This window comes from Sus scrofa, chromosome 8 (genome assembly GCF_000003025.6).
Source record: "Sus scrofa isolate TJ Tabasco breed Duroc chromosome 8, Sscrofa11.1, whole genome shotgun sequence".
Lineage (NCBI taxonomy): Eukaryota > Metazoa > Chordata > Mammalia > Artiodactyla > Suidae > Sus > Sus scrofa.
In genome coordinates this window covers 83,675,770-83,702,744 of record NC_010450.4, presented here as the reverse complement: position 1 = coordinate 83,702,744, position 26,975 = coordinate 83,675,770, and the positions used below count along the sequence as shown (strand labels likewise).

At 39.4% G+C, this 26,975-nt stretch overlaps 2 protein-coding genes across 5 annotated transcripts in view; one reads left to right on the top strand and one right to left on the bottom strand.

Moving 5' to 3' along the window:
• On the bottom strand, positions 257 to 24,827 carry LOC100525237 (translation initiation factor IF-2). Of its 2 annotated transcripts, XR_304986.3 has the most exons (4): positions 24,026 to 24,827; positions 21,889 to 22,071; positions 20,872 to 21,046; positions 257 to 326 (listed from the first exon to the last, which is right to left on the bottom strand). XR_304986.3 is itself a non-coding variant. In XM_013978865.2 (2 exons), exon 1 carries the CDS (start codon positions 24,505 to 24,507, stop codon positions 24,040 to 24,042), a length of 468 nt encoding a protein of 155 aa, XP_013834319.2. In that variant the 5' UTR covers positions 24,508 to 24,827; the 3' UTR covers positions 21,302 to 22,071; positions 24,026 to 24,039. The 2 variants fall into 2 exon arrangements, 1 of the variants encoding a protein (XP_013834319.2); XM_013978865.2 differs by lacking the exons at positions 257 to 326; positions 20,872 to 21,046 and having other exon boundaries at positions 21,302 to 22,071.
• HHIP (hedgehog interacting protein) overlaps positions 24,377 to 26,975 on the top strand; it is a 94,634-nt gene continuing 92,035 nt past the window's right edge. For 2 of the 3 annotated variants that reach the window (XM_021100665.1, XM_021100664.1), the window contains exon 1: positions 24,377 to 25,264. In XM_021100665.1, the coding sequence (XP_020956324.1) occupies positions 24,986 to 25,264 (279 nt within the window). In that variant the 5' untranslated portion in view covers positions 24,377 to 24,985. The remainder of the gene's footprint in view (positions 25,265 to 26,975) is intronic. The other variant, XM_003129171.6, reaches the window with a different exon arrangement.

Sequence of the window (26,975 nt, the reverse complement as noted above, 5' to 3'; positions counted from 1 at the left end):
TTTGTTCTCAAAAGGTTGTCATGCTAAAATGCTGAAAACCAGATACTGACACTGAAGACCAGATGAGGGCACGGGTTGGCGTTTACGAGCATGAAAAAAAAAAGAAAACAAAAACTCATTACCCAACCACCACATCCACTAACTAGTCAGTCAGTACACAGAGTGATTATAAATAGAGATGTGTGAGAGCACACATCCAGTCTTTCCTTCACAGCCACAACGGCATGCCACTCACTGTTTTTCAACTAAGACATACTTGTGCAATTCCCTGAGTCCTCAGACTTTTCAAGAAGTCTTGGAACTTCTGTGCTTGAAATGACAAATCTCTAAAGGAGAAAAGAAGAAAAAAGTTTGCCTCCATCAGTGTAGCACTGAAAACTCAATTTAAAATTTGTCCCTGTTGTAACTGCTGAGTTGCTCTTCAACAAATGTGACAGAACGGATATATCGCACAGTTTGAAACCAACGACTAGTATGAAATTTGGGAGTATTAATGCAAGATGTCATTTCACATTAGCAGAAATGTTTGTGGTTGAACCTAGCTTAAATACACTAATAAAAACCACAATAGTTTCTCAAAAATTTTGTTTCCCACAACTGATCAATAAGTAAGCTCTGCTTGGCTTCTCCAGATAAAGATGACCTGAAAAATAAAACAAAAAACAAAAGAAAAAATAGAAGAAAATGACCTATTTTAAAAGAAGTATTTAGGTTATAAAACGACAAAATGATTTTTTTTCTTGTGCTTCATAAACTGGTTCTGAGGGAAATTCCAAGAAAGTGACTAAATTCTGTGAGCCGAGGAAGCATTAGCATAGTTTTCTAAAGTGACTACTTGCCAACTTGTTTTTATACGTTTTGAAGTGTCTGTTTTAAAAATTGATTTTAAAGTTATACAGATCAATTGTTTGAAGAGAACACACTCAAATTTTTCAGGTACCTGCTTTAGGACTTCAAAGCAATACAATTTTTTAAAGTATACCAAAAGGTTATCAGCTTTTATCTTGGCATACAGGATAGAATGAGATTATTGTGATTTTTGTTTCCTCTGTGCCTTTTTGTATTTTCTACATTTTCTACACTGAGAATGTATTTCATTTGTAATAAGAAAAAAAAAATGATTTGTTTCTGAAATAAGCTTGTTCACATTGTATTCTGGGGGTATAAAGTAGTACCATCATTCTTTCTGAGAAAAACCAAAATTTCCTCTCAGAAGGAAAAAAAATAAGGTTTCTATAAAAATTATAAAACCAGACTTGGGTTGGCACCCCATTGAAAGAATTTTCTTTGAGTGACTTTTATGATTCAAAACATTAATTCAGCATATTTCAATTTTCTCTGCTCTGGGTGGCACATTAATTTCCTCTCATTGACTTCCAAAGGGTTCTGTGCTGTGTGCGGACAGGCTATCCAGGGATTGGAATTAAACCTGGCCCAGCAGGACTCAGCATTTGTGTCATGATTCCCTTCATCGTTTGCATAGCACAGAACTCTTTTTGGCCAGGAAAGCACTTGTTTATTAAATTTTCCTTAAAAGCCCGTGGGTTTAAATTGAGGAGGATCTCATTTCGAGAAAAAGCATGCAGGGGGTTTTCATAACACAAAGCATTTGAGAAAAGAGTCAAAAAAGTTTTATACATCCCTTTACTTCTCTCATTCAGAGTAATGTTACTTGTTCAACTTGAAACATGAGCAAGGCTTTTCTTTGTTTTTCTTAAGGCTCTTTTCAAATGGGTATCCATTAAAAATTATTCTACATGTTTGTAATGTGATGACAAACTCAACTTTCTTACTGCCTTGAAGACTTTCCTCTTTATTCCTCTTGACATTGGCTCTGGTAACAATATAAAACCTGATTTGACTGTCAGATATTGAATAATGAAAGTTAAAAGTTAGATTCAGAGTTTCCTGGTGGCCTAGTGGCTAAGGATCCAGTTTTGTCACTGCTACGGCTTGGGTCACTGATGTGGCCCAGGTCCAATCCCTGATCTGGGAACTTCCACATGCTGCAGGTGCAGCCAAAAAAAGAAAGTTAGGATTCTTCTGGTTTTCATAGTTTTCCTCCTGCTTCATAAAGATCTATTATTAGGGAATCGACTGGGACTATTTTTCTAAATATATGAGTCAATGTTTGCCCTCTACCATAGGTTGTATTATCAGCAGGACTGTAGGCTAGACATGGAAATCTGATTTTGCCAGTGGATATTAATTTAGTGAGGAAGCAAAAGTAAAACACACATTTTTCTGTGTGGTTCTTGATTAGACGATAGCTGCTGAGTTTATCTGACCATATGTTGTAAAAGTAACTCATCTCCATTTTATTTTTGTTCTGTACATGGACATTAACCTCCATATAAACAGCAAGTGTGCAATGATATCAAATAAGAAAGTACTATCAGCCTGGAGCATCTTTCATTACGTGAAAATTTCAAGCTCATCTCACTTCACTAGATTTCTATTCATATTGTTATCTAGATATAAACATATGTATGCAAATAAGTGAATATAAGAAATACATATCCTCTGTGGTACCATTTCCTCACGAAAGCATTGATAAAAGTTAAGACAGAATTCCTAGAAAGCATTCTTTTGGCTTAGTTGGAGTGCTCAAAGTTCTGATGGTTTTGTTTTTGTGTTTATAACTCACAGCATTGTTGACTTTTTCTTTTTTTTTAAATTGAAGTACAGTTGATTTAAAATATGTTAGTTTCTCGTGTACAGCAAAGTGGTTATATATAACAACCTATAATGGAAAAGAATCTAAAAATATACATATATTTATATATAATAAAATAATATTTATATACATAATCTTTTTCAGATTCTTTTCCATTAGGGGTTATTATAGGACATTAAAGTTCCCTGTGCTATACAGTATGTCCTTGTTGTTTCTCTATTTTATACATAGTAATGTATATCTACTAATCCCAGACTCCTAAATTTCTCTCTCCCCGCATCCCTTTCCCCCTTGGTAACCATAGTTTGTTTTCCATGTCTGTGAATCTGTTTCAGTTTCACAAATAAGTTCATCTGTGTCACATTTTAGATGCCACATTATAAGTGATATCATACGATAGATTTTAAAAGTAATTGATCACTGGAATTCCCTGATAGCCTAGCGGTTAAGGACTAGGCCTTGTCACTGCCGTGGTTTGGGTTATTGCTGTAGCTCAGGTTCAATTCCTGGCTGGAGAACTTTCAAAAGCAGTGAGTGCAGGCAAAAAAAGTAATTATTATTATATGACTATCATGTATGTACAACAAAAAGGAAGAAATGGATTCATGTCTCTTCATTCCTCAAATAAGAATATACTTTTTTTTAAAAAAAGTATTGAAACCATCAAAAAGCATTTTTAAATATTGAAGAAATCTATAATAGAGTGAGTGGTACAGTAATCACTTTACTGAGAATGTCTATGATGTTAAGAACTTGCTTTTGGAGTTCCTGCTACAAGACATTTGGTCTACATACATAAATTTGGAATTTTGTCATAGTGGTGAAAATTAAAGCCACACAGAAATAGGTAAGATTGGCTAGAGAGGGGACACTATACATGAAGAGAAAGGAGGAGCTTGGACAGAATTTAAAGGAGTGACAATACTTAATGGCTTATCAGAGGAGAATCTAGCTAAAAGGATTTAAGAAGAAACAGCAAGAAAAATGGAAACTTGGGATGTGTCTTCACACGGAAAAAAGGGGAAAAGAATAGTTTTTAATTGTAGTATAGCTGATTTACAATGTTGTGTTAATTTCAGATATACAATAATTCAGTTATGCTTAGATAGATAGATATTCTTTTTTATATTCTTTTCCATTATAGGCAATTACAAGATATTGAATATAGTTCCTGGTGCTGTGCAATAGGACCTTGTTGTTTATCCATTATATGTACACAGTTTGTATCTGCTAATCCCAAACTCCTAATTTAAACCTCTGTCACTTTTTTTTGGTAACCACAAGTTTTCAAAATCTGTTAGTCTATTTGTTTTGTAAGTTCATGTGCATCTTTTTTTAGATTCCACATACAAATGATATCATATATTTGTCTTTTATTGTCTGACGTATTTCACCTAGTATGATAATCTCCAGATCCTTTCATGGTGCTGCAAATGGCACTACTAGGACTAAATAACACTATCAACCTTTATCCTTTTTGTGACTGAGTAGTATTCTATTGTATATTTATACTATATCTTCTTTATCCATTCATCTGCAAATGGACATTTAGGTTGCTTCCATGTCTTGGCTATTGTAAACAGTGCTGCTAAGAATACTGGGGTGCATATATCTTTTCAAATTAGAGTTTTCTCCATATGTATGCCCAGGAGTGGGATTGCTGGATCATATAGTTAACTCTATTTTTAGTTTTTTAAGGAACCTCTACACTGTTCTTCATAGTGGCTATACCAACTTACATTCCTGCCAACCTCCTACATTAGGAGGGTTCCCTGAGAAAAGAATATTTTAAGAAAAAAAAAAAAAAAAGGTCAGCTCTATGGAATGCAGTTGAGGACAGAAAAGCATTATTTGGATATAGTAACTGGAAGACCACTGGCGAGATGAGCAGAACCACTATGGAGGTGCACTGGAGTTGGAAGCCAGAATGGAATGGGTTGAGAAGCCAGCAGAAAATAAGGTCAAGAAGTCAGCTGTGAAGAAGAGGAGAAAGAAGGCACATGACTACACAGGGAAATATGGGGCTAAAGAATGGCTTAAATATTTACACACTTAACGTTTTGATAAGAAGGAGCGGTAAAGATGAAGAGGTTGAAATACAGGTTAAATAAAGGAGAGATGAAATTCAGGTGGAGGACATGACATTCTAAGGAGTCAGATGTTTTGTCTGGTGACAAAACGGAGGAGGAAGGAAAGTTGGGGGAAATCCCATATGATGGTTTCTCTTTTTATGTGTATAATACAGGGTGCAAGTTCATATGCTGATAATAAAGAGGCAGGGGAGGAGGGGCTGAAGATTTGAGAAGAGTGAAGATAGTTTAGAATAGCTTTTGTGCAAAGTGGAAAAACAAACAGAGTTAGAAAACATGGTAAGGTTGCTGAGCACTGTGGAGAGCCAAGTGGAACACACATGCCTGAATTTACAGAAGCGCCATCTGAGTTGAGACTTGGGAGAAAAGGGTCCTTGGGTTTGTCTAGAGCTGGAGGCTTTCCAGGTGAATGCAGCCAACAGGCAAAGGATCAAGGGAGTCAGGATGTTAGCAGGACAGTAACTGAAATAGGGAAGCAAGGAATCTAATCTAAGGAGGACAGTGGGAGACATGAAAACAAGAGGAGACCAATGTATCAGGACAAAGAAGAGTGATCAATGAATGGCCTAGAGATCAAATGAGGTAGAAGAACAGGTTTGGCCCAGACGGTGAAGCAGGAAGCCTTGAAGGGTAGGAGGAGGTGATAGACATGAGGGTGCTCCCCAGGATGGTGTGGGCAGGACCTGTGACTTGCTTCTAACCAACAGAATACAGCAAAGGTGATGGGATGCACTTATGTACTGTAATCATGTACCTGATTACGTGTGTGTGGTTACAATACCCAAGATGGTGACGGCCATCTTGAAAGGATATTTCTCTCCCTTTGAAGAAATAGCCGCCTTGCTATAAGCTGACCTATGTCAAGGGTCATATGATAAACAACTAAAGAGGGCCTCTGGCTGGCAGTCAACAAGAAACTGAGGCTTTCAGTCCAATAGCCTGTAAGAAACTGAAAGCTGCCAGCAACCACACAGGCTAGAAAGTGGATCCTTCCCCAATTTTGCCATAGTTGAGAGTGGAACCCCAGTCAACACTTTTATAGCAGCACTGAGAGATTGAAGTTGAGCCTATACCCCTAACTCACAGAAACTATGAGGTGATAAATGTGTTTGGTTTTAATCTGTGAAGTTTGCAATGCTATCATTACAAAGCATATATAATTAATAAGATATGGTCACAGAGAGGAATGTTAAATCTGAAGTGATGAAAGACAAGCATAGGGAGTTAACTCAGGAGGAGGTGAAGAAGGAGGCGTGAAAGAAGGGGTCAGTGGAAATGAGAACAATTTAGAGAAACAGGTTGTATTTTCTCTTCCACAAGGACCAACAAGTTACATATACACTGAAACTCAGACTTTAAAGAAACATGACACCAGCCGATACCAGGAAGGCTTAACAATGCGTGTACAGAAAGACATGGTCTCAGACTGTTAGTGAGAGGATGAAAACTGTGCTGAGAGAGTGTGTTCAAGATAAAACAATAATCAGAGCCCAGCTCTTCAGGAAGCACCACAGTGAACTGGTCTCTAGATGCATCTGTGTTTGTACCACAGCTCTGACTGACTAGCTATAGGGCCACAGAGAATTTTCTTCACCTCAACTCTTTTCGTTTCTGATATGTAAAATGTATCTATTTCATTGTAGAGATGCTACAATGATTAAATGAGATGGTAGATGCAAAACACTTACCGCTGCCTGTGGCATAAAGTAAGGGCTCAAATATAGCTCTTGTGTTTCACAGAAGAAACTTCTGTTTCACAAAAATAATTGATCAAATGGATTCAAAGACTAGACGGAAATGTCACATAGGCAATCAAAGAGAAAAAGTTCTTAGAAGAGCTTAATACAAAAAATAAAAATAGCCATTCATCTCTATGAATAGAAGAGCACAAAAGGAATTGAGAAATCCACTATGTTCCAGCAGAGATGAAGAAAGAAGAAAATCCTACTTTTAAAAGAAAAGAGATAAGACCGAATTACAAACTTGTAGGATGTAACTAACACTGAATTTCTGAAACATGATCTCATATCCCCCCCCCGCAGAGATACTAAATCAATATCCATACCTTAGAAGGTCAATATATTTTTGAAGGTTTCTTTTCCTGTGAGTGAAGACTATAAAACTATAGTTCCACGTAGTGCTGGCCTTCGAGTTAATCTCATACATAGAGCCTCTCAATTTTCAGGATAAAAATAAAACCATTCTTTTTCAAGTACTTACTTATTAATCATATTAAGTCAATCTTTATAAGCAATAAACAATGCACAAGTGGTAATTAGGACAGAATTATTTTTCAAAGGAAAATAAATCTGGCTCAGTATGTTTTGTATTCATGCTCCCAAGAATAAACCCACAATTCTCCATCCCTTTACCAAAAAGGAAAAAAAAAAAAATCATCTATCTTAAAGGATATGGAATCCTAACATTTGTTAGGATTCATTTACACTCATAACTATTCCAAGGTACTTTAAGAACTAATTGATATTTCGGAATATATTTTTCAGATATTTTAAATTAAAAAAACATATTTTATTTAAAGTAAACAAACTAAAACTTCAAAAGGTTGAATCTTGTGGAACCTATGATCTTACAAAATAGAAACAGAAATCTTTCTCATATCCAACATTTTTTCCAAATTTATCCACGCAAAAATACCTTTATGTCTATAAATGTCCAGGTGTTTACAACTATTAATAAATTAAAATGTTTGCAGAATTTCATGCCCTTGGGCAGGACATAAAATTTCAACATATTTCTAATAAAGCTCTGAGGAATTTCTTTACAAGTAAACCAACCATTTTGAAAATAAAAGAACATATGCAATTCATGAATTTTTGAATAAGGCAGAATTTATAATCTCAAACTATACCACACAAATAATTTTTTAACCATATCACATTCTATCAATCAGATATACTGTTGCCTTAGATGTAATGATTTCTTTCGTCCTAAAACTTAAATGTGAAGTTTTTTAGTCTGTCAGAACATTCTTTCACAAATATCTGTCCCCTTCCAGACCAAATGACCATAAGACTACTGCAAATTTACATTTTAAACTACACCATAAAGGTTTTATAATGTAACATTTTCTCCACAATTATTTATAAAGTAAATAATGTTCTTAGTATTTGAAATTTTTAAATAATCATATATTTAGGTTTGATCTAACTACTGTACTTGATATTGTACTATCGCTTACATTTTCAAAGAAATGCTTGCCAGATTGTCAAGCTGCCAAAATTGCACACAGCTTAGTATCTTTGAAGATTAATCCTGCATCTTGATTATGGTAGCCTGTTTTGAGTAAATATGTCTTCGTATTTTTACATTATGCTTGAATTAAGCACAGTCAGAAATAGAGCATGTTTTCATTCAATCATTAGTAAACATTCATTTGCATATGTTGTTTTGTGGCTGAGTTGCCAAACATTTAGCTAAATGATAAATAGTTACTTACTGAGGAATTAAACTTTCCTACAGGGTGGTCTTGATTTGAGTCAAAGCCAGAAAATTAATGCTTAGTTTCCAAAACACCTAATGCATACAAAAGTAATTAATTCTATAGCTGTATGGGCTTTCAATTCTGCAAATTTATAATGTCTTCCATATTTTATTAATTGTTTACACAGTTAAGGTATTATACTTGCTCACATCATTTACATAGGGTTGAGATACAAATGAGTTAATTTACTTGATGTAACCATTAATTACTGAATCATCTTGGTTGTGATCGTTCTGTTTGTGAGGTCATTTCATGATGTAGACTGTTTTCCATTATTTTATAATTAAGTACCATTTTCTGCACACCCTCTGGTCCCATTAGCTCACCCTTCCAATTCCATCAAAGGAAAATGTATTAGCAAATTACTCCACTGCTGCTGATTCAGGTACTATAAGAAATTGACATTTACTAGGGAAAAAACCTAGGATGGACCATAAAAATCAGTTTAAATCACTACCATCAAGTAAGGTTATTTTTAAAAAATAAATTTGAAATGACAAGACTCAATTTCATGAGACACAACTCCCAGCCATCATAAGAAATCTACATGATTCCTGAATTTAGTGCCCTAGGGATCTCCATGCCCAACCAGCCCCTCTCTCTGATACCAACTCCAGTCACTGTGCAGAGAGCACGTCCTTGTCAGGAACATTCCACGGTGCATCATTCCCCATATGCATGAGATACGGGGCTGACCCCACAAAAGAGGACAGGTGATAGTGGCAAGTCAGAAGCCCTGCAACTGTGGCTGGTACAGTGAAGATTGCAGATAGAATCCATCTAATTCAGACATGATTTCATCATTCCATGTATGATGCAGACGTGATTAAGCACCAACTGCAGATATTAAGTAAAGGCCAAATATCTGTAAGGAGACTCATGTAAACGCCACCTGCTAATTAATGCTGCTTCATGCAGGGAATTTATATCCAGCAGTAAAAATTTACTCAGTGGAAGTGAATACATAAATATAAAGTGTAAAGTATAAGGAATAAGGTATAATTAGGATGTAGTCTTTAATATTTGTTTTATAATGAATTATACCTAGCAAAATAATTATGATGAATTTTGAATAAATTAAATATAAATGGAATAGAATTGAAATTAATTATAAAATTACCATTCTTTTTTTTTTTTTTTTTTTAGTCTTTTTCATCTTTTCTAGGGCCGCACCCTTGGCATGTGGAGGTTCCCAGGCTAGGGGTCTAATCGGAACTGTAGCAGCCGGCCTATACCACAGCCACAGCAACGCGGGATCCGAGCCGCGTCTTCGACCTACACCACAGCTCACGGCAACGCTGGATCCCCAACCCACTGAGCAAGGCCAGAGATCGAACCCGCAACCTCATGGTTCCTAGTTGGATTTGTTAACCACTGAGCCACGATGGGAACTCCACCCTTCTATTTTATATGAGTGAGTAAATTAAACCATAATTATTTGCGTCTACATGATAACTTCAAGAGAAAATATCATGGGGAGGAAGCTTGAAATGGCAACAATATACCTTTTGGGGGCAAATTTATAAACAATACATTTTCTTTTTCTATTACATATTTATTTCGCTTTTTAGGGCAGCACCTGCATCATTTGGAAGTTCCCAGGATAGTCATCAAATCGGAGCTGCAGCTGCCGGCCCACACCATAGTCACAGCAACGCAGGACTCAAGCCTCATGGCAATGCCAGACCCACTGAGCAAGGTTAGGGATCAAACCCGCATCCTCATGGATACTAGCTGGATTTGTTTCTGCTGTGCCACAATGGGAACTCCCTATAAACAATATATTTTGAAACATAACTTTGCTCCCCACACCTAAGAAAAAGGTAAAAAATGGTAACTTTATGAGGTGATGAATATGTTAAAATGATTGTGGTAATCATTTCACAGTGCAGACATGTATCAAACATTACATTGTATACCTTAATATATGTAGAATTTTTGTTCATTTTTACCTCAATAAAGCTGGGGAAAGAAAATGTAACTTTGCTTTCTTCCAAAAGTCATTCCCCAGTTATCCTATATTCTTTCCCTGGATCTCTTGCCCTAGAGTCAACACTCTTGGGCATGGCCTTGAGATGCCATGTTGCCCTTGTTGATGTGGTCAAAGATCCAGGGTTTTTTTATTTTTCTTTTCTTCACATATAAATACTTTTCCCAGTTTTATTGAGATATAACTGATATGCAATACTGTATACATTTAAAATATACAGTAATGATTTGATTTACATGTACTGTGAAATGTTAAGAGACTCTGGTTCCTAAGAGCTTAGGTATCAATGCTATGAAAATAACCCTGCCATCTGCCTGCATGTCAGCAGTGCATCAGCTCACCCCTCATTCCCATTAGTGTTAAACCAATATCTTATAACATTTCTACCTCAAGAAGAATTCTATTTTAGGAAGTTTCAACTATTTATGAATGTAAAGCAAAGAACAGCCAGGTAAGCAGGGACCAGGTACTAAGGGCTCTTGTATATCTTTGCTATAGAATTTGGATTTTTTTCTGAATTCACTAGGAATCCACTGAAGAATTTTATGCAGGGAAATCATATAAAATGATTTGTTATATACAAAAATCCATCGAGCAGCAGTGCAAGTTAGGGGAAGAAAATTATAGTTGTGGCAACATTAAGAAGTTGCAATAAAGCTGGTCAGAAATATAAGCCCCTAATAAGTAAGGGACTTAGGCAACGAACGTCGGTAGCTGTTAAAAAGACTAGGTGAGAAGTTATAGGGATTTTATCTTTTTTATGGCCACACTTGAGACATATAGAAGTTCCCAAGCCAGGGATCAAGTCCAACCTATGCTACAGCTGCGACAATACCAGATCCTTAACTCGCTGTTCCACAGTGGGAACTCAAAAGGAATTTTTTTTTTTAATGGATAGCTTGGTTAGTATAATAACACACTAAGCCACTGAAAAATCTTATTACGAAAAGAGAAACAACCACATGTTATATGTTCCCTGATATGATGAAGTAGAAGCCATCTGCAGATCATTCTTAGAAAAATTCTAATAATGCTTCTATACCTAACATGAGTTTGCGGAAAATGCAGAAATAGAGAAACATTGTTAATGATGCCATGAGGATGTAATCCAAAAAATCCACAATGTGGGAAATTCCACAGAACAAACGACCTGATTTATCCAACAAATAAAGGGAAAGGAACAACCGAATGCGGAGGGGAAACTCAAAACTAAAGAAGACTCTGTTAAGTCATATAAACCAGGGAGTTCCCACTGTGGTGCAATGGAAGTGAATCCAACTGGTGACCATGAGGTTGCAGGTTGGATCCCTGGCCTCACTCAGTAGGTTAAGGATCCGGCATTGCCGTGAGCTGTGGTGTAGGTTGCAGATATGCCTCGGATCCTGCGTTGCTGTGGCTGTGGCTTAGGCTGGCAGCTGTAGCTCCGATTTGACCCCTAGCTTGGGAACCTCCGTATCCCTCGGGTTCAGTCCTAAAAAGAAAAAAAAAAAAATCATATAAACCAAATATAATGTGTGGTTCCTGCTCAGTTCCAGATTTGAACCAATCTATTGTAAAGATAAAAAAATTATGAGATAACCAAGGAAAGAGAAATACTAACTGGATCTATAAATATATTTTAAGGAATTTTACTATTTATCATAATAAAGGTTTTGTGCCTGTGTATTTAAATATCTTTTCCTTTAGAAAACTATACAGAAATTTTTACTGATAAAATGATATGACATCTGGAATGTGTCTTTAAAATAATAGAGGAGCAAAATTGGGGAGGGGTGATGATAAAATAAAATGAGCCACATGGTAATTCTTGATGCTGAGTGACAGGTGCATCTTACTATGTTTTAATTTTTCTATATTAAAAATTAAAAGTAATAGGAATAAAATAAGCAGTAGTTGAGAGAATGGGAAAAAGTGAGTAGGTGCAAGCCATATTTAGGATATTACAGTCTATTAAACATATCACAGCCAATTATATCTGAGAGGGGAGCAGGGATGGTGATTAGAGGTCCAGAAGTTGGATTCATCAAGAATACAACAGGAGATACAGGCGGGTAGAGTTGCAGATTTAGGAGTAAAGATGGCAGGTTCGGTTTGAGGTGTGCAGAGTTCTGATAGACCAAGTAGATATCCACATACAAATGTTCAGTAGGTAGAGTAAGCAGAGAAGAAGCCCAAGGAATCAAGTCTGAAGTACAAAAACATATAAAGAGATGCAAAAGAAAGTGCAGACTGAGGGGTAACATCCAGATAAATAACAGAAAAATCAGTTGAGATTGGAGTTATTGAAACAAGGAAAGACATGGTTTCAGGGAAAGGAATTGGTCAATAGTATGAATTAAAGGTCTGGGATTGACATATGCACACATGGGGACCTGCTATATAGGACAGAGAACTCTGACCCAATATTCTGTGATAACCTCTATGGGAAAAGAATCTGAAAAAGAATGGATATATGCACAACTGAATCACTTTGTTGTATAGCAGAAATTATCACAACATTGTAATTCAACTACATTTCCATAAAACTTTAAAAATGGGGGAAAAATTGAATATAAGTTACAGAAAAAAAAAAAAAAACAAACCCACTAGCTTTAGTAACTTGGTGCCAGGTTGAGATACAAATGGAGCCTATGAATTTATCTCCTTTCATTCCTCTGATCCCATTAAAAGAAAAATATATCAGTTTAAAGGGGAGGGGTAAACACAGAGCAGTGAAAAGAACAGGAGGGAGTTCATCAATGGGTGAACTATTTCAACACTGCTCTAAAAAGGAGGAAGTGAGGGGAAGAATAGAGTTCAATAACGAAGGTGAGGAAAAGACACAGCCCAGAAGAAATATAGGGAGGGGAGGGGGCTGCAGTCAAGGAGTAAGCCACTCTGCCTTTCAGAGTTGGGAGGGGTTAAAGACCAGGATGCCCTACAATATAGGGCTGAAAACAGAAGCATTTATTGAAAGCCTGCAGCCCATTTCCCCATCCTCGAATTCAGAATACACAGCAGCCAGGTGTTACCCTCTAGGCAAAAAAAAAAAAGAGAGAGAGAGAGAGAGGTTTTTGTGTGTTTTCTAAATACATTTAACACACAGTCTAGCATAAACAAAAGAAGTGACTGTTGCTGTTAGAGCAGGAGGAGAAAAACATTTTGAAAATCAGTGTTCCCAGCAGTAACGGCAGAGAAGGGAAGAAGGCCTGAATATGATTTTAGAAACCAAAGGGGGTGGACAGAGCTGAAAGGCTTGACATAAGAAGGGGAAGTGTGAATGTAATTAATTGGGATCACTACTCATAACAAAGGGCAAAATGGAAAAATAAACTCCTGCCAATGATTTTGAGAGGGTATAGATTTATGAAGCTATAGGTCTAAGGAAGCAGAACAACATGAACATGGGCTGACAACAAGAAACTGAAATGCAATGAAAACAGTCACCTACACTTAATGACTGTCCTAATATTTTCAAGAAATGGATTTGGTTATCAAAAATCTCACCAAAAAAAAAAAAAAGTAAGACTTCTGCTTCTATTCAAGATGGAGTAAGAGAGACCAGGTTTACCACCCTACTAAACAGTTACTATTACATTATTGTATGCAGTAAGTACTTAAAAACTAGACAAAGTTTTCAGACACTGCACATCAACTAAGTAAGCAGAGGACCTTGGTCCCTGAGAAAGGGAAAACAAACAATGACTGTCCATTACTGTCCCAGCTTACTGCCCAGGCAGATTTTCCAGGCTGCAGTGGAGGGGAGGGGGAATCCAAACAGAACCAGGCAGTAACCTGGAACTAAGGAGAGACACATGGTGTCTAGAGAGGCCAAGAGCTGGAGTTCAAAAAGCAGAGTACTGGAGAGAAGGCAGCCCTACAGAGAAAGAGCTCTGGATACCCATGGGGGATACCCCTTGAGTTTTCATATTTAGTAGCATGGTGCCTGTGGAGAAATCACCCGAGAAAAAGGAAAGAACCACTTGAAAGGGGCAGATACTCAGAGCTCAGACAGATCCAAGAATAGTTCATGTTCTAAACAGCCAGAGGGAAAAACATCAGAATTCAAGGAAAATCAGACAGAGCAATTACAATGGTATTACCTTAGTAGTGGAAGAAATTAGCCTTAAATGAAAAGTGGTTCTGGTTTCACCTAACAAGGGTTAACAAGAAGCTTGAAAAGATCAAACTATCACCAAGTCATCTAACCAAATGTCAGAGCAAAGCTCAAGAATATTTATAAGAATGTAACATTAAGCATCTGACAAGGTAAAAATCATAAGGTTTAGAATTTAATACAAAATTATCAGGCTTAAAAAAGTAAGATAACATAAACCGTAATAAGGAGAAAAATCAATGAATAAATACAGTTCCAGAATTAGCATGGATGATAGAATCATCAGACAAGGACATTAAAATAGTTACTGTAACAATATTCTACATGTTCAAGAATATAGAGGAAAGATTGAGCAAGAAAAATACAGACATGAAAGATTTTCAAAAGACCAAATTGAACTTTTCACAATGAAAAATGCAATGCTTGAAATAGAAAATATCTGAAATAAGATAATACCAGATTAAATATTGCAAATTAAAGATTAGTGAACTCAGAGTTCCTGTTGTGGCTTAGCGGTCTAAGGATTTGACACAGTCTCCATGAGAATTCAGGTTTGATTCCCTGGCCTTGCTCAATGGGTTAAGGATCTGATATTGCCTCGAGCTGTGGCACAGGCCTCAGCTGCAGCTCTGATTTGAACTCTAGTTCAGGAACTTCCATATGCCACAGGTGCAATCATAAAAAGAAAAGAAAAGAAAAAAAAGGATTAGTGAACTTGGCAATACAGAAAACTAAATGAAGTACAGAAAGAATAAAAACTAAAAAAAAAAAAAAAAAAATCAAGAGACCTTTAGTGAGCTGTGGGAGATTTTCAAGTTGCCTAATGGATATATAATTAGAGTCCCCAAAGGAGGCGACAAGAAGGAAATATTAACAACATAACAAGCAGAAATGTTTCATATTTGATGAAATCTATAAACCCACAAATCCAAGAAGCTCAACAAACCCCAACCACAAGAAATATGAAGAAAATTATAGCAAGACATAATAGAATTAATTAAAAAGCTTACACCCACAGATAAAAGGAAAATGTGACAAACAACCAGAGAAAAGATTCATTATATATAAAGGAACAAAATAAGAATGAGACCAATTTCTCTTTGAAAAAATACAAAAACAGTAGAGCAACATCTTTAAAGTCCTGGTGGGGGGACTGTGTCAACCTAAAATTCTATACCCAGCAAAAATGTTTCTCAAAAAACAAAGGCAAAATAAAGACTGTAAGACAATCCAAAACTGAATCATCATGCTAAGATTCCTATTACATGACTACAAGAACTATTAACACATATTATTCAGTTAGAAGGAAAATCGTATCAGACAGAGCTACACTAAGGAATGAGGAGCACCAGAAATGGTAATTAGGTGGATAAATATAAGATTTTTATTTCTATTTTAAATCTAAAAAATAAATACCTGTCTAAAAATAGTACTATATACTGATATTTATAACATAGATGAAGCATATGGAGAAAGGCTGGGAGGGAACAATAAAAGTGTACTGTGAAAGTTTTTATCCTCTATAAAGAAGTTGTATAATATTAACTAAAGATACACTATAATAAGCTAAAAATACTCCAAATTCTAAAATTACTAATCCACTTACAGAAAAATTGAAATAAATTAAAATACTCAATCCAAAAGAAGAGCAAGAGAATAAAAAGAGAAAAAAATAGATGGGACAAATAAAAAACAAATAGTAAGGTGATGAACTTTAAACCCAGCTGGATCGTAATCACATCAAATGTAAAAAGTCTAAATACCTCAATTAAAAAAAGTTTTTATCATGAGTTGTCACAGTGACAAGAATAAGCAAAACTTAACTATATACTGCCTATAATAGATGCACTTTAAATATAAAATCAGAAATAAATAAAAAATAAAAGAATGGGGGAAATCTGTTAACACTAGTCAAACAAAAGAGAGTGGTTATACTAATAATGAAGTAGATTTTTAGAGCAAAGACTATTACCAAGGATAAGGAACGACCTTTTATAATGACAAAAGGAACAAATCATGAGGAAGACTTAACAGTCCTAAATGCTGATGTGCTCAATTAACAGAGCTTCAAAATGTGTGAAACAACGACTGAAAGAACTGCAAGAAACAGAAAAGTCCCTAACACATTCAGAGCCATCAACATTTACTCCTCTCTCAATAACTGATAGAACAAGTGACAGAAAATCAATAAAGACAGAAGACTAAAGAACACTATCAAACAAATCAACCTAATCCACACTTACAGAACACCCCACCCAACAACAAAATCTGCATTCTTTTCCGTTGTATACAGAATGTTTACCAAGATAGACCATTTTCCTATCCGTAAAAAATTCTCAAAAAAATTTTAAAAGAATAAATTCATATAGATGATCTCTTACTACAATGGGATTGAGTTAGAATCAACAACAGAAAGGCTTCCCCAAAATCCCCAAGTTTGGACACTTCTAAATAACCTACTGATCAAGGAAGAAATCAAAGAAGAAATAAGAAAGTACTTTGAACTTGGAGTTTAAATGAAACTCCAAGCACATTTCAAATTTTGTGGGATATGGCTAAGAACAGTCCTATGGGGAAAATGTATATTGCTAAATGCCTACATTAGAAAAGAGAGAGGTCCCAAATTAATGACCTTAGTCTCCATCATGAGAAACTAGCTAAACAAGAGGAAATTAAACCCAAAGTAAGCAGAAAAAAAGTAAACAGTAAAGATCAGAAGGGAAATCGATAGAATAAAAAACAAAAAAACAATAGAGAAAATGAATGAAATAAAAAACTGGTTTTGTTTGTTTGCTTTTTGTTTTTAGAAAGCCAATAAAACTAATAAACCTCCAGCCACATTGAGCAGGAAATAAGACACAAATTGTTAATATTAAGTATGAAAGATGTGACATTACTACAGATCTCATAGAATAAAAGCATAACAAGGCAATAGTATGAACAACTTCATGTCAATTGATGAAATGGACAAATGCCTTGAAAACTATAGGCTCCTTAGAGTTCAGAGCTGCCCCTTCTTCAGAGCACTGTTCTTGGCAGAATGGGATCTATTTACCTTATGTCCCCCAGGGGGCAACCTGCAAATAATAACTGATACATGAGTTCACCGGACCTCACCCTTGCCTCAACTTGGGACCAGTTTTGTGGTTCAATTCACTCTCTAGAGGTCCCTGTGGGGTCAGACTGCAGCTAGCCTCCAGTATGTATCTTTAGCTCCACCCTTACTTAGCTTTGTTCCCCTCATCTTTTTCCTAAGAGTACTCCTTCAATGAATCACTTGCCCAAGGATCCCTGTCAGGAGTTCTGCTTATTGGCAACCTGACCCAAGACAGACACAAGAGAGGAGGCCAGAAGCAAAATGATGCAAAGCAACTTGCTCCTTTTTCCTTGCTGTTTCTGTTTGCATCACCCTAGCCATGACCCCTTATCTTGTGTTGTGGATTAAACTGTGCATCACCAGTACCTGTGAATGTGGCCTTGACTGAAAATAAGGTGTTGACAGACGAGCAGGTTAAAATGAGGTCGACCTCAATCCAACATGACTGGCGTCCTTATTAAAGGGGAAATATGGAGACAAAGACAAACATACGTAGAAGGAAGATAACATGAAGACACAGCGAGAATGCCATCTATGAGCCAAGAAAAGGAACTCCTGAGCCTACTAGAATGGAGATGGGCCCCAAGCAGAGCAGTTTCTCTGTCTGAAGAAATCAACCCTGCCCACATGCCTAGTTCAGACTTTAAGCTGCCAGATCTGTGAGCAAATACACTTCTTTTGCTTTAAGCCACCTGGTCTGTGGTACTTTGCTACGGCAGCCTTATGAAGCTAATGCATCCACTCAATGGCAGTTGGCTCCAGTCTCCAGTTTTCTTCCAGCATGCCTATAATCAACTTCATGTCACCATTCTGGGGTATCTGCAGCCCTTTGCTGGGCAACAACCACATCTCCACAATTCCACTAGGGCTCTTTAGTCAGCTTCTAGGTTTTGGTAACCCTGACTTCCCTGAGGATGGAAGCTGCTTCCTGCAGTCATTATTTTACTTCAATGATCTTTTTTTTTTTTTGTATTTTTTTAGGGTCTTGCCCGCGGCACATGGAGGTTCCCAAGCTAGCGATAGAATCAGAGCTGTAGCTGCTGGCCTACATCACAACCACAGCAACACCAGATATCTGAGCTATGTCTTTGACCTACACCACAGCTCACAGCAATGCCAGGTGTTTAATCTTCAATGATCTTTCTGGCTTTTTCAGTTTCCCAACACCCACTTAACTCATTCCTTATATTTAATTTGTTCTGTGGAAATATGAAAGAGTGTTTATTTATTTGTCTATTTTTTAAATTTTTTTATTGCTGCACTCAGAGCATATGAAAGTTCTCACTGCACTGGGCTGGATATGAACCCATGCCTTCGCAGCGACCTAAGCCTCTGGAGTCAGGTTCTTAACCTACTGTACCACAGCAGGAACTCCACTATTATTTAATAATAAATTAATAGAGTTTATTTCTGACAAGACCTCTGAGCGATAACCATCTCATTCAGAGGAAAAGCTAAAGTCCATAACACAGTTTATAACATCCTGTGCTGTCTGGGCCCTGGGTTTGTCTGCCCTCGTTTCTTGCCATTTCCTGTCACCCACTCTGCTCCAGCTGTATTGGTCTCTCTGATAATCCTTAAATATACCAAGCATGCTTGCCTTATGGCATTTGACTTGCTGTTCCCTGTGCTTACAGGCATCCCCATGCATGTAGCCCTGTTTCAAGCCTCTGCCCAAATATCTATGCCCCAGTCTCTGCCTATACCTCAGGAAATACCTTTCCTGACAACGTAGAATAGCCCCTGGTATATCTAGGGGATTGGTTCCAGGTCACCCAATACCAAAATCCACAGATGTTCAAATCCCTTATATAAAATGCTGTCATATTTGCATGTAACCCATGCACATCCTCCTGTACATGTAAAATCATCTGTAGGTGCCTTATAATCAATAATATGCAAATGTTATGTAAATAGTTGTAACTACAATGTAAATGCTGTATCAATAGTGGCCAGCTCATGGCAAATTCAAGTTTTGCTTTTTGGAGGTTTCCGAAAATTTTTTTTTAGTGTTTCCAGTGAGAATTAGTTGAATCCCCCCCCCCCCATGCAGAACCTGCAGATATAGAGGGCCAACTGTATACAAAATTATTTATTATTATTATTTCTCTCAACCCCAGCACTCTTTCTCCATGAACCCTTTCTCTAGAGCACTCATCATCTTCTGCCATGCTCTAAAGCTACTTGTTGTCTGTCTCTCCCAGTGAACTTGAGCTCCATGGAAGAAGTTTTGCTCTCGCTGTGTTGCTGGGTCCCAGTGCCCAGGGCAGGATCTGGCACACAGCAGGTGCCAACTTTTGAAAGAAAGACTGAATAATTATAGAAAACGCCCTACCAGCAGCCTGACCATTGTGTCAGTGTACTTGAACTATAACCAGTCTTTAGTTTTTAAAAGATGTGCATTTATTCTTTGGCTTTATTAGCCACCCTTCCTTGGTGGACTCATACTTTCACAACAATGTCTCCTGAAATTCCTTGGTGAGGGTGCACTTCAGGTTGTACCTTCCCTTCTGTTAAACAATTTAAAATTTTTTATCATGCAAATATTTCTTCCACCTAAACCTTTTAAAAAGCGTATTAATTCATACAAGATTGGACCATTGGCAGCAACTATTGAGAGGCTGGCCCTGTACAATGAGTGAAGGAGACCATGCTGGGGTGACTGAGAAGAAAGAAGTGTAACTGCTGCCCTCATGGAGTTTACAATTGCATGGATATTTAACTACCATGTATGGAAAAACCTCATGCAGATATTAACAATGCCCAAATGAATACAAAGAAAATTAGAGCTGGTTAAATGAGAAGCAAAGGCTGAAACTGAAAGGCCACTGGAACTAAAATTCCTGGAAGTTGGGCAAAAGGATTTAAAGAAAAAGGTCAATGAGGATAAGGTACTTGCAAAGGAAATGACGAATGCATGAATATAACTTCATTAGTTATCTAGAGTCTATAAACTACACTATGAATTTGGCCAATGGCTTCTGCTTTCTTAGTTACCTACTTTATTCTGTGCTTTCCCTTCAATGTATCACATTCTCTTCTGAAATCATAAGCTTCTGCAGTTTAATTTTTGTAGACGTATAGCTGATTTACAATGTTTCAGGTGTTCAGCAAAGTGATTCAGTTATATACATGTATATTGTTTTTCAGATTCTTTTCCATTATAGGTTATTACAAGGTATTAAATATAGTTCCCTGTGCTGTACACTAGGTCCTTGTTGTTTATCTATTTTATCTGTAGTAGTTATATGTATTAACCCCAAATTCCTCATTTACCCCTCCCCCTCCTTTTCCCCTTTGGTAACCATATATTTGTTTTCTGGGTCTGTGAGTCTATTTCTGTAATGTTCATTTGCATTATTTTTTAAGATTCCACATATAAGTAATGTCATATATTTGTCTTTCTCTACCTGACTTACTTTACTTAGTATGATAATCTCTAGGTCCATCCATGTTGCTGCAAATGGCATTACTTTATCCTTTTCTCTGACTTTGAATGGCAGGGAGGAGCCACTTCATAAACTCCTTCTGACTCATCCTCAGGTCCCAGTCGAAATGTCATTTTCACAGAGAATCTCTATCCAGTCACCTAATCTGAAATAAATGTGCCTTGTTATTCTCCATCTTAGCAGTTCTTTCATAACCTTTACCATAGTTTAGAATCTTAAGTTTGGGATTTTATCATTTATCTTCCTTAACTAGCTTAATTACCTACAGACAGGGTGATTGTATTATTTTTCATCACTGGATACACATTGCTTAGCACCATGCCTGATACTTCATGTATATTTGCTGAAATGGAATTAAATAGTACATATTTCTGTAAAGTCCAGAAATCCATATAAAAAACTGATTCTCATACCCAAAAGCTTTATTTTAAACATTTACCAAATTTAAGTTGTGCCAAGTTCTGATACATAGACATGTGTGCCCACATAACTGTATAAACATGCATGTGTAATTGCATACACACGTAACTCCTATCTATGGCAATATTTTGAAATTTAACTATGAAATTAATTTCAATTTGGGTCAAAAATTTCCTCTTTTGACTAAAAACCTAACTTGTTCATGAGGTCACACAAGGTAAGGAATATAATCCTGGGTAGGACTGGGAAATAGGAGTGGGATGGTCAGACTTGCCACCTGCCCGTACAGGGTGCTTTGGTACAAATTAGAAAAAAGAGCCACACATCATCTGGGCAGACATGACTTGGCGAGTGGAGCACGAGCAGGATTTCAGCTCCCATTTGCTGCCTCAGCCGGATGCCTTGCACAGGGTACAATCAGCATGTAGGTGGCAGTCCTAGATGGACCGCTCTGTGGTGTCTAAGCAGAAGATGGTGATCTGCCACCCTCGTACAGCTCCATTCCTTGCCTAATCTGTCTGGATGAGTTTGGTCGGGTGGGGTGGGGGTGGGGTCTCTTCTTCTCACCACTTCTGATGATTCAGCTCCCTGATGGCAAAAGACCATTTTTCAGGTTCAAGTGTGCAGATAGCTGTGCAGCCTCCAAGTGGGCTTTCATGGTCTAATCTTAGGAAATAGCCCGATGTTGATTCTTGATTCATAAAAAAATATGCTGTCACTCTGGCTCTAGATGGGCTTTGCAATTTCCCTCTACAAAAAAACAAACAAACAAACAAAAGACATAGAAGTTAGTTCATTTGTGTAACACTACTTGATGGCTAGTTAGAAATTCTAGAAGTAGCACCAAAAATAAATGCAGCTAACTCATCAGAGCCCCAATTTATGGACTGCCATGACTAACAGCAGATGGGATCAATTCCCATGGATCAAGAAAGAACAACTGTCTCATTTCAGTAATCATTTATAAATGCTCTATAGCTTTAACTTAGGGGCACAGGTTATAACATCTGCATAATTTTTTAAAACCAAAGTTAACTTATTTTAAGTGTCCTTAGACTTTAAGTACAAACCATAGGAAGGCCTGTTCCAAAACTAAGATGAATTCATCACTTGGGGTGTGAGCTTAAGCCACTGAAATATAATTTTTAAAGGATTTTTATTTTGGGAAAACAACATAAAACTGGCATTTGGGAATAAAGTCTTAGATAGTGGAAAGCAACCTAGTTTGAGGCCCTGGTTTTTAAACTACCTAATTAGATGAGATTGTGCAAGTGATTTAATCTTGATGGGATTCGTTTCCAGATTTGTTTATTAAACGAGAGTTTAAAGTCTTAAAGTCTTTATAGCTCTATGATTTATTTTATATTAAAAGTCTTCAAAGCAGGAAGAATGTCAGATACAGCAGTCTGTGGGATCAGAAGCAGCATTTGCAATCACAGGCATACAACAGCCCCTGAGAGAAAAATGTTAAGTACATCATCTGGGCCCTACACTGAGCTCAAGACTGGACTAAATATTCCCAGCACATCCTTTTTCAGTTACTCTAATCTGTCACCTCTTTTGGGAAAAACCTAGCTCCTCTAGTAAATCCGGGTCCAGGAAGTGAAAGGCATAGAAGTCTTATCCAGCCACTGCGACCACTTTAACAATAATTGGTTTAATCAGCTATCCACCCCCGCAGTCCCCAACCTTCCCATTAGCTAGGCAAAATCTGTGTCTAAGAAGTGAAGCAAATCCAAATATGGTGAAGGTTCCTCCACTGGCAAAAAGAGGAAACTGCCTTATCTCCTCAAAACCCATATCCCAGAAAATTAGCTCCCCTATTAACTACTCAAGGGGGCAGAAAGCACGTTTTGGGATGCAACCCTGTAGAGACTCCTCCTGAGGCCAATTTTCAGGGATTCAGTAAAGGTCAAGTCACTATGCTGGATAACGCACAGATCACTTTAGAAACACTTTCTTTAGGCAGACTTTGTCTAGCTGGAGGAAAAGGTTAACTTATTTAGATACATGGGCTACACAGCGCATCCCACTTCTCGCCGCCCGCAAATCTACCACTAATTCTTCCTCCCGAGCTGACGCCTGTGTTTACATCCCTGAGGAAATCTTCCCAGAAATTTTTTCTCTCCCCTATTTAAAATGTACGGTGATTCCAAGGCCAGCTTCTTCTCTGCTCCTCCACCTGGGGTAGGGGAACCTGCGTGCTGGGGGAAGCGCCAGCGGGGCCCGGCTGAGTTCCAGGGCACAGGTGCGACCTTTGAAAGGAGCGTCCGGGGCCAGCCCGCCCAGGACTCAGGCGGGAGCTATCCTTCCGGGAGGTCTCCACATCCCACCCCAAGCACACGCGCCTGTGCCACTTCAGGCGCGCGCAGAACCTTTGGCAAGGATGTGGGTACATCTCCGCCCAAGCTTCAAACCATCTTAGCATTCTCAATGCTTTGCAGCACCTGGGCTGTCCCCCGGCTTCTGAATCAGAGTCCCAGGGAGATTTTTACCGGATCAAGCTTCACACTGGAAATCACCGCGGGAAGGGGGGAGTCGTCACGGGTCAGGGGCGGGAAAGGGGCCGGAAAGTTCCCTCCCGCCAACTCCAGCCCACCCGGTTTATCCTCCCTCCCGGGCGAGGGGCGGGCCGGGGCCCGGGTAGGGGAGGCCCTGGAAGGGTTCCCTCCCTTCTCACCTCCCGCAGCCCTCTCTTACTCACTTTCTTTTGGAGCCTCAGCTCGGCCGCCTCACGCCTGGGGTCGTGCGGAGGGGCCGCGGGAGGAGAGAGGACGGGCGGGGAACCTCCGGGCGGCGCCCCAGTCCCGGGCGGGCGGGCCGGGGCACCAAGGCGGTGCACGCCCCCACCCGGGCGGTACGGCCAGGCGGGCGCGCTGGGTTCCGCGCCCTCGAGGCTGGCTCCGAGGGCTCCGCCGGGCCCTCCCCCTCTGCCCGCCACCGCGGCCCGTGGCCCCTCCCCGCCGCACTCCCGAGGCCCGCGGGGCCCAGGGACGCGCTCGCGCCGGGGCCGCCCCCGCCCCTCCCCCTGCCCGGGCGGGGGCGCGCGAGAAGCGGTGACGTCAAGGGGCGCGCGGTGGCAGCACCTCCCCGCGCGCTAGTTAAAAAGAAGAAGAAAAGAGGGAACGAAACATGAGAGGCTGTGTGAAAAGCTACAGCCGCCGGCAGAGGAGACCTCAGCATCATCTAGAGCCCAGCGCTGGCCCTGCCTCCGCCTGCCCCGCCGCCACCGTCGCCGTTTCTGTTCCTGCTACTGTGTCACCTAAACAACTCCCGTTACACCGACAAGTGAACCTCTGTGACCGTCTTCTCCTCCTCTTCTTCCTCCTCCTCTTCCAACTTCTTCTCCTCCTCCCACTTCCCAGGCGCAGAAGAAAGCCCCCCACCCAACTGACACTGGCACAACCGCAAACGGTGTCAACCGCACAACTTTATCTCGTTCCTCGGGCTCCGCCAAGGTATTGGGCCCATCGCCTCGTCTTTTATTTTTTTGCAAAGTTGCATCGCTCTACATCTTTTCGCCCCCGCCACCTCTCTCTGCCTCTTAAGCGTCCTGCCGCCCCTCAGCCTCCTCCTGGAGCTGCGCCCTAGTGCCCCTGCTGGGCAGTGGCGTCCCCCCCACCCCCATCCTCCCGCGCCCAGCCCCTGCCGCGCGGGGCAGACGATGCTGAAGATGCTCTCCTTTAAGCTGCTGCTGCTGGCCGTGGCTCTGGGTTTCTTTGAAGGAGATGCTAAGTTTGGGGAAAGAAGCGAAGGGAGCGGAGCGAGGAGGAGAAGGTGCCTGAATGGGAACCCCCCGAAGCGCCTGAAAAGGAGGGATAGGCGGATGATGTCCCAGCTGGAGCTGCTGAGTGGGGGAGAGATGCTCTGCGGTGGCTTCTACCCTCGGCTGTCCTGCTGCCTGCGGAGTGACAGCCCGGGGCTGGGACGCCTGGATAGCAAGGTAGGCACGCACCCGCCTCACAGCTGCGAGAATGGCATTCTGGCTGGGTGGGATTCCGTGTGGTTCTGGCAATGCTGGTGGCTGGAAGAGGGGTGGAACTTGCTTGGTGAGTTCTTTTTGATAACTTTTCTAAAGCGCTAGCCTGATTCATTTGTGTGTTCCTCTGGGGTGCGCATATACCTCTCCCGCCCCCAAGAGTCCGAGGTCGGGATGCAGTGCAAAACTGCCTTTCTCAGGGAAGAGACTTCTGTGGTACCCGCATTCTAGCTGGGTAAATATCTTAAAAGAATCGCGATTAACAGTGTCTTCTGGATCGAATCCGGCATTGGCTGCGGCGAAACTGTAAATTAAGGTGGCTGTGGTTTCCGGTTTATTTTGCTAGGGTAAAAAGATTTGTGCAGTTTTCTCCACGTGCTCGGTTAGGGAGAGGATTGAATCGTAAAGGATGTTAAAGCACGGTTAGTTTATGATCCTCAGCCCCGTCAGAATGGGGCGGGGGGGGAGGGTCTTGCATTACAATAGTTAAACAGCAGAAAGGAACTCCTGGTGTTCCAGTTAAGAACCCCAAAATGGGAGAAAGATTTTGCCGGGGCGTGTTTATCATATAAGCCCGCGGCGATTCTCCGTCTGTTTGTCATGTTTTATAACATTATAAATTCGGGCTTCCAATGGTAGGTGGTTGTTTGGGAAGATCTTCTCTAGACATTTGTTTCAGGATTAATGGCATTTAACATTTTCCCGGTATTAATAAGTTTAAACAAATAAGAAAATTGTGCCGGTTGGGTGTAAAGACATGCTTATCTTTGAGTTTGCACCATCTTTCTTGTCTTGGGATGCAGTCATGTGTGCCCTGTACTGTACTCCAAGGAGAGACGGGGCATCACGTCATTAACACTCCCTGCGTGTGAAATAAACAATCAGGTGTTTTTACTCCCCCTCACCCTTTCCCCATTTTAGGTTTAATTAAGAATTCTTCTGTTACAACACTGCAGTTGTCAAGGTCTGAGAGACTCTTGGAAAACTTGTGCTCCAGTCTTGCTGGCCCAGGCATTAAAAAAAAAAAAAAAAAATACCCAGGCTGAATCTAATTTTTATGCTCAGTTCACGGTAGATTTCACTCTATTCTCATGTAAACAGCTCTTACGAATCAACATATGTGTCTGGGTGGTATCTCTCACTTTGTTTTGTAACAAAAAGCCATATTGCATCATTTAATTTGCTCAAGTCATGCAAATAGGAAAAAATCAATAGGACAAAAAGGGGTCGACTTATCCTCCTCCCCACTAAACTGCTGCCCACACACAGAGTCCTGTTGCTTATGGCAAAAGAATAACAACAACACCATTGTGTTTGTTAGTTGGTTCACTAATGGGTGAAACTAGAGAACATCATTCTCTTTCAGTCCCCAGCTCTGTCCAAATGTTCATGCCTTTTGAGGCAGCATTTGTCCAACTCCCTCTGTTCCCAGCTGAGTGAGAACTGTCTTGCTGCAGGTTTTCAGCTGTAACTCTCTCTTTATTCTTACCATATGCAGCAGTAGTCTGAGATTCAGGGAACAGATATTCCAGCATTTTATTCAAAACAATGTCATTAAGCTCCTGTGTTGTAATTGAATTAAAGTACAAAATCGCTACATTCCTGTCAGCTCCAGGGTTTTTTAACCAGGAGCCGGACAGAACCGGGAAATTCAGAGAAAGGTTTAGAAATATTT